This window comes from Podarcis gaigeae (assembly GCF_964106915.1).
Source record: "Podarcis gaigeae genome assembly, chromosome: 2".
NCBI lineage: Eukaryota > Metazoa > Chordata > Lepidosauria > Squamata > Lacertidae > Podarcis > Podarcis gaigeae.
Genome location: NC_139679.1, coordinates 36,671,927 through 36,679,657, shown reverse-complemented (window position 1 = coordinate 36,679,657; position 7,731 = coordinate 36,671,927). Strand labels below are relative to the sequence as shown.

The 7,731-nt window shown below is 43.0% G+C and overlaps 1 protein-coding gene across 13 annotated transcripts in view; it reads left to right on the top strand.

Annotated features, from left to right (window-relative positions):
* Positions 1–524: 524 nt before the first annotated feature.
* Positions 525–7,731, top strand: part of FBF1 (Fas binding factor 1) — a 30,941-nt gene continuing 23,734 nt past the window's right edge. For 2 of the 13 annotated variants that reach the window (XM_083725632.1, XM_083725624.1), the window contains exons 1-9: positions 1,757–1,873; positions 3,160–3,268; positions 4,018–4,045; positions 4,517–4,558; positions 5,205–5,292; positions 5,567–5,627; positions 6,018–6,068; positions 6,197–6,332; positions 6,804–6,887. In XM_083725632.1, coding sequence (XP_083581758.1) covers positions 3,266–3,268; positions 4,018–4,045; positions 4,517–4,558; positions 5,205–5,292; positions 5,567–5,627; positions 6,018–6,068; positions 6,197–6,332; positions 6,804–6,887 — 493 coding nt within the window. In that variant the 5' untranslated portion in view covers positions 1,757–1,873; positions 3,160–3,265. Of the gene's footprint in view, positions 1,079–1,756; positions 2,196–3,159; positions 3,269–4,017; positions 4,046–4,516; positions 4,559–5,204; positions 5,293–5,566; positions 5,668–6,017; positions 6,069–6,196; positions 6,333–6,803; positions 6,888–7,731 lie in introns of those variants that run through there. The other 11 variants (XM_083725626.1, XM_083725635.1, XM_083725633.1 and 8 more) reach the window with 9 other exon arrangements.

Genomic DNA, 7,731 nt, shown 5'->3' with positions numbered 1-7,731 from the left:
AACACACTGCTTTAAAGGTAGAAGTATTTAGGAAGACATTTATTTGAAAATAGAAGTTGGCTTGCTTAAGCCCTGTGGTTCTCTTCATTACTTTCAGCATAATCTTGAGGAAAACTCTGCTGGCTTCAGACGTCCCTGAATGCTAAAGACACAGTGAGGAGGATGGCTATCTTCCAACAGTCTCCCAGGCACCAATGGCTTCCGCCTGGCAGCTTCATCCCTGACTTCCACCTATGAATATCCACTGGTTCATCCATTCACTTTGCACCTGAAAGGTGACTTCTGCCACCCCATGAACATGTAATTCCCATGCCATGTCTGAAGGGCGACATATGCGCGCGCACACACACATATGCCATTCACCTCAACTACATTCAAAACTTTCCATTCATACAAGATACGTAAATGTATAGAATGAATTGAGTGGTATTAAAAGGATATGCAGAAGGGGGGGAGGAACCATGGAGGGGTAGAGGTGGAAGTCTTCAAATAGGAGATTGATGTCTGAAAAGGCATAACTATATTTATTTTTTTAAAAAAGACGTTACTCCATTAGCCACTCTTCATTCATATACATGGCCCAGCTTCAATCCACAAATGTCCACACAGCTTATGTCAACGAGCTTCCAAAGGTGAATTTCAACCAGCTTACATCCACAAACATAAGTCTGCTTCAGCCTTCTGGCATCCTCTGCTTTTCAAATGCAAACTCCCCAATGGCTTCCCCGCCCCAACATTTGCCAGCTTCCAACCATGGATATCAGCCACCTTCAAGCTGCAATCCTGCTTCACAAGGGAACTCATCGCTCCACAGCTTCCTGCTGTGAGGTGATCACCTCATTCTGTCTGCCAGTTCACCTGTATGTGGAAGGACCTGGTGCTGAACACCACAGCTGTTGCCCACTGTGTTCTCTTTAGGAAGGAAAAAGTCATCTTGTCTCTTCTTGCCTTGGCTTTCCACTTGACCCGATTTTACATATCCACTCAGGCGCCATGTTCTTTTGTGACATCACAGGCAGTTCACAACCAATGGCAGCAGCTGAGGAGGCATCATCATAACCTCCTCGTCCTCACAATGGTGGGTACAGCTCAGCTGTTGTCTGTTTGCTTGGTTATTATTTAAAAGATGTATAGCCCATCCTTTATCTGTGCTAATAACAGAGAATGGAACACCATGGGCCCAGGGGTGGAGGACTGTCTCTCAGCCTGATGGCTGCATTCCCCTATGGCTAGTGGCAAAATGACAAATTTGACCATTATTGTCTTAAAGGAGGAAAGCATCACCCCCCTCCCCCATTCGGTTAAGCAAGGGGCATAGCCAAAATTCAAGGAATCATCCCAACCAGGCAAAAGCACTCCAGAAGATTGTGAAGTCCTGAGGGCCAGGCTGCCTTTGATCTACTGGCTAGAAACTCCCCACCTGGGTATATAATAATATATCTATTTAAAATAAGGGTATTTCCAACAGTAGTTGTACTTAGAGCAGACCCATGGAATCGATATAGACAGGCCCACATCCTGGACGGGTGGTATGACAGCCGGCAGCTGGGGCAATGCTTCATGTGCCCTCATGCTTGGTCTCAATAGGCAGTGAGTTCCACAGGCGCTGCCACGCGAAACGATCTTGCAAGGGCCTGTCCTGCACAGAGCCGTTTGCGCTTGCGCAGAAGGAAGCAACGTTCTCCCCCCCCCCCTTTGAATGAATCATTCAAAAGAGTACGACTTCCGGTTTGGCGCGCTGCGAAACGTAGCTCCGCGTGCGCAGTACAGTATATGGGCAGAGCGTTCTGCCGGGACTACGTTTCCCAGAAAGCTTTGCGGCCACTCAGCTGGGAAGAACGTCCCTTGCTTGGCGAGCACCTGGTCACCGCAGGTGAGAGTAGCTGTGCTCTTGCTGTTTCCAAAGGAAGAGGCTGGAGGCTGCAGGGGTCCGGAGGCGCCGGAGGCTTCAGGCGGCTCCCAGCCCAAGGAAAGGGGGCAGCTTGCGGGGCGATTTATTCCCGCTGCCGGTGTAAGGGTAGCATTTGCCGCGGACGCCGTCTGCCATGGTAACTTGGTTATGCTTCCATGGGCAACGGTGCAGGTACGCCTCCACCGGCACCGGCAAGCGTGTATAAAACGTAACGTTAAAATGCCACAGGTGTGACGCGTCCATGTCCACACGTACAAATGTTGCCAGCATAAATTTGATATAGGTAAGCGAACTCGACAGGGCTGGATTGTTTGTCAATCCTGTGGATGGCATTGCTTTAAGTGCGTTGTATCCCCTTCTGCTTTATGCTTGATGATTGCTAGCAATGGGCTACAGAGAGATACCCAGTTTGAAGTGGAGTACTCCGGATTCCTTCTGTGGCCCTATTGTGTTATAGGCTTAGTTATAACTTCTTTTTACAAGGGAATATTATCCTTTATCATTAACTCCACAGGTTAAAAAAAAAGCATGGCAAAAATAAAAAGGTACCATTTAAAATTGCAATCATGGGTGTAGGCAAGGGGGTAGCTGTGCACCCCCAAAACAAGCAAATAAATAAAAATTTGCTTAACTAACTGACCAATTGTGTCACAGATAATTCAGTTCTGCCCCCCCCCCATCCTGGCTACGCCCATGGTTGCAATCCCATGCTGTTGGAGAATGCCTTTGCCCATTTGTTTCAATGAGCAAATGTGAATCCCAACTGCATAAGATCAGGCTGTAATAAACAGCAAAAGCATTAGGGTGCTTGTTTTATGAAGCTCATAGTCATTCCAGTGAGGTAATGTGCTGTGATGGCTAAAGTATTGGAGCTGGATATGGGACACCCAAATTTAGATTCTTACTAGCTGTGAAGCAGGTGTTGTTGGACAAGTTGCAATAGCTCAATCTTCTTCATAAGGTTGTTGTGAGACTAGAAACGTAGCTGCTCTGGAAGGTGAAATTGCTTTAAATAAATAAAATTCTCTGAGCTCTTTGCCACCATATAACAATCAATAAAATGTATCCCTTACCCGCATTGGTCTCTACAGCCACAGCGGGCACTGCTGCCATCCAACAGCTCGACCAAATGCGCACTCCTCCATTGTCTTCCGAGACAGACGGACAACTATTTTCAAAGCCTCAATAAATGAAAAATATTTATGATGCCAAATTGGTCATTTTTATTGTTCCGTTTCTTTTTTTAGGTGAGGGAGGCGGAGGTATCGACCACTGTATTAGCATCGTAAAGATGATTAATGTCTGAGTGGAACACAAGAGAAAGAGGCAGAATATGCCATTGAGAGTCATGATATGGTAAGGCAGACCTCATTAGTCAATTCTTCTAATGGATTGGGCAAGGCCCTGTCCCACTGTCCCAGCCAGCCTAAACACCAGCATGATACTCCAGAGAGAGGTTAGCTCAGGCACAGAGGTTTTTCTGAGTATGCATCTAGGAATCCAAATCCCCATCTATAGTTCTTGCTTCCCCACTCCTCCCATTAAATCTCTGTGGGTGGCAACCCAAGCTAATAACACTTCATAGTGAAATTGTCCATGCAACTAACTTTAATTAACGCAAAAAGGAAAGACTATCGTCTGTACACTCTACTGTAGCCAGAACACAACAGGGCCCCATTCACACCATACATTTAATGCACTATGATACCACTTCAAGTAGTCATGGCTTCCTCCAAAGAATTCTGGGAGCTGTAGTTTATTAAATGTGCTGAGAGTTGTTAAGAGGCCCTTATTCCCCTGCCAGAGCTACAGTACCCAGAATCCCCTGTGAAGAGTGACTGGTTGTTAAACCCACTCGGAGAACTGTAGCTCTCTTCCAGAGGAGAGGACAGGTGGTGGAGGATGTGCAATTCTGAGGCTCACTGCAAGTTATCCTTTTAAGGCTAAACCATTTAGTGTGACATGAGAACCCTCCCTATGGCTACCAGCTCTTGGTTTCTGGAGTTTGTTATGCACCTGTCTGCATTTAGAGAGCTAGTTTGCACTAGTAAAGTTTTTCTTTGCTTTTGTTTTTCTAACAAATTGTCTGCCCCTTTCCCCTTTAGGCAGTGAAACCGAAGAAAGGACTGAAAAGTATGTGTGTTTGTGTTTCCACACTTTTATGACCCTTTTGATATTGGTTTGGGGTGGAGATACTTTCCCATAGCGTCATCCAGTATATGTAACATTTTCATCATCAGTTTGAGGAAAATGCAGAGCCAATAACACTATGCCCCAATGTAGTAGTGTTGATATTTTGGGGGAGGGAAAGCATTGGATTCTTTTTCTATGATAATTAAACTACTTTATATAAGTTACTGTGTATTGGGAAATTTCCAGCTTTCATTGGAACATTTTTTGCTGCACTAAAGAGTGAACTAATTCAGTGTGTTTATTTTACTTGTATTTTGTAAACAAAGCTTTAAAAAGTGACCCATCTTAAATATTTTGTCCCAGTGCACCACTGGCATTTGATCTGAAATATTTAAGAGGGAAAATTAAAGTGCATGCAATAGATTTTTGAGACTGTAGATTTTTGAGACTGTAAACTCTGTCTTATTCTAGGCTCCATTGATGATGTTCTTGGTGATCTGCTTGGTGATGAAGGTAAATAAGCAGTGAAATGGAAAAAGGTGTTTTAAAATTCTGTAGGAACCAGTTTGTCAAGTAAGACTTTCAAATGAGGCATGGCTACTAGAGGGAGGGCCTGATCCATGATGGTGCCCTGGTTGTGGAGTTCCTTCCCCTAGTAAAATTGCCTGGTGTAATTATCAGTACTCTTTCAGATGCCCAGTAAAGTCACACTATTCATACATAATTCTAATAGTCTGCACTTTTCATTTTTAACTCTTGTTTTCACTGTTTTGTTGGGTTTGGGGAAGTTGTTTTTAAGGATCTTTTTAGCTTCTATGGTCAGCTTTAATTTTCGTAAGAAATGTTCTGTTTTAAGGGAGATATGGGCAAACATTTTCCTAGGTGACTTAGCTGTGATGGCTGCTGTGCAGTGAGGAGAATGTTGAGGCCTCACTGCGTTTCAGGAAGATGGAGACAACCATTGTGTTCACCATGCTGGCCTGCTCATATACTTCACGACTAATCTGCCTGGGTCTATGTTTATGCAAAGTGTGCTCAGCCCCTAGCTTGTTTGTTGAGACTGCCAGCATCAGAGGTTGTTCAGGTTGCTGTGCAACTGTTAGGACAAAGGATATAACCTATACTGCAACCTCCTAAAATCCCCATCTCTCATTCCTAGATGACGTTCCCCTTAAATCCAGCAAACCTGCCTCGTTTGTTAGTAGTGCAGGAAGACCCAGAGGAATCGCCTCACAGACCAGCAAAAAGTAAGGAATGGCATTGCTATTTGTGACTTTAATGCTTTTGGCACGCACACACAAAAAGATAGCGGTGCTGTTGGAGCCTTTTGAGAATTGAGAATTGTTTTCCCCCAGCATCTCTCAATTTTCCCTCTGTTTAAAGAACCTTTTCTAAGTAGAGGCACTACTGAAATCTGAGTAATTTTGAGGGTGTTTCAGTGAGGCCAGTGTTGTTTTCTAGGCTACTGTATTTTATTATTATTCTTGCACACCCTAAGCTCTGGATTTCCCCACCCTCCAGGGGCCTCTTAGGGGATGATGTCTTCAGCAAAATGGTTCTTGAGGAAGAGGAAGATGCAGAGGTGAGGGGGGGGAAATAAGAGTCCACATCTTCTCTGCAAGGTAAATGAAGGCATATCCATTGATGCAACTGGACAGCTACTGGTGTTTTCCTGCAGGTTATGGCTGTACCTGAAAACATGGCATTGAAAGGAGAAAATACAGTACATCAACTTCAGTCATGGGTGGTGGGGAGGACATGGACTTGTAGAACTTTTCCAACCATTTCCCACTGGGGCACAATATTTGTCCCTTTGGAGTATGAGCCCCAGATTAATAATGTGCATATGTTGGCAGCACTTAGATTAAGTGCCTTGGAGTGTTTGGTTTCCCCCCTCTTTTATTGAAAGGCAGCATAAAAATACTGCAAGCAATGAAGCAATAACTTGTGTGTTCATTCATTCACCCCTAAGGATCCTGATATCTCAGATGCAGACCCAGGAGCTCTTCTAGAGACCTTGAAGGTAAATTGAAAAGACTTTTTTTGTTTTCTTTGGCAGGGCAAAAATAGAAGTTGAGTGTGCTGTGCTCTGCTAGATGTGAAAAAGTGGAATATACTCATTTTGAGTATATGTGTTCTCTCCTATGCCAGGATATAGATGACATGGACGCTGATCTTCTAGGCATAAAGAAAGCGCCCGCTCAGAAACTGGGGAAGAATATGGCAAAAACTCGGCCATTGAATGAGCCAGCAAGTTCTGCTAAGAAAACATCAATCACTGAGAGACGTAAGACTCCTTTGTTTCAGGACTGAAGTAATACTCAAATTTGTGTAAAGAGCTACTATAGTAGAAACGATCTCTTAGCGGTACCTGTTCTTATTCTTAACATTACTACAATTTATTACTAGCCTTTCACCCTAATGTCCCAGGGTGGATTACAACAGTTAAAACACAATATAACACTATATGAGAAACAGTTTAAAACAACTTTGAAGCAACTTCTTCTCATCTTTGTAGCCATGTCTATGATGATCACTTATTGATTAAGGACTAATGACATCCCTGAGAAAAGGAATGGGTTGTGTCTTTATCTGCTTCTAATGTTGCACCTACAGAATCCTCTCCAGACTTTTCAAAAAGTTGACTCACACCTGCAAGGAGCATTTAAGTTCACAGTGACTTGAGACAGAACTTTCCTTGTTACATTAGAATTGGACATGAGCAAAAGAATCCGCTATACTTGTTGTTTTAATACAGGAGACTCAGAAGGTGGAATCACTAAGAATCCCAGCTCTACTCTCACCACTTCCAGAAATCTGAAACAGAAGTTTTCCTTTGAAGGTAAGCTCTGCTTGTTAGCTTGAGAGGGAGGCTATTTGTGTATGTGTGTATGCACACACGCATGTGCTCATGTAAAATGCATTTTTAAAAACCTAAGTTTGAGCATGAGTTTGACCAAGCTGCGGGAGGCAGTGGAAGACAGGAGTGCCTGGCGTGCTCTGGTCCGTGGGGTCATGAAGAGTCGGACACGACTAAACAACAACAAGAAGTTTGAGCATACAAGTACATCTAGATGGGAGAAGGTTAGGGTGTGACAGCGACACATTTATGCACAACCAACATGGGGCCTACCTGATTCAACACTGTGCTACTTCATTTTTAAAAATAAGTTTATTTATAATTTTCATTTATAACAAGTAAACACTTCAACAGAAAAAGAATTAAACAATCCTCACATATCAAACCTCAACTTCCCTCCCCCTCTTTCAGTGGTTCCATAAATTTACCCTTTTTCTTCTTCTTCTGCACATCCCAATTAACTCTTTATTCTTTTCCAGCTAATGTCTTAATTTGTTTACAATTTGTAAATATTCAGTAAATGATTTCCATTCCTTAATAAAAAGTTTGTTGTCTTGATTTCTTATTCTTCTGGTAAGTTTTGCCATTTCTGCATAGTCCATTAATTTCTGTAGCCATTCTTCTTTCGCCAGGACTTCTTCTTTCGCTTTTTGGCGATTATCATTATTGAGGCAGTCATTGCATACATAAATCAATTTCTACATTGTTTAGGTAACTCTTATCCCATAATTCCCAAAAGAAAAGCTGCTGGGTTTTTTGGGCTTTTTTACAAATGTTATCTTAAACACCTTTTTCAATTCATATCCTATCCCAGTAAGCTTTAACC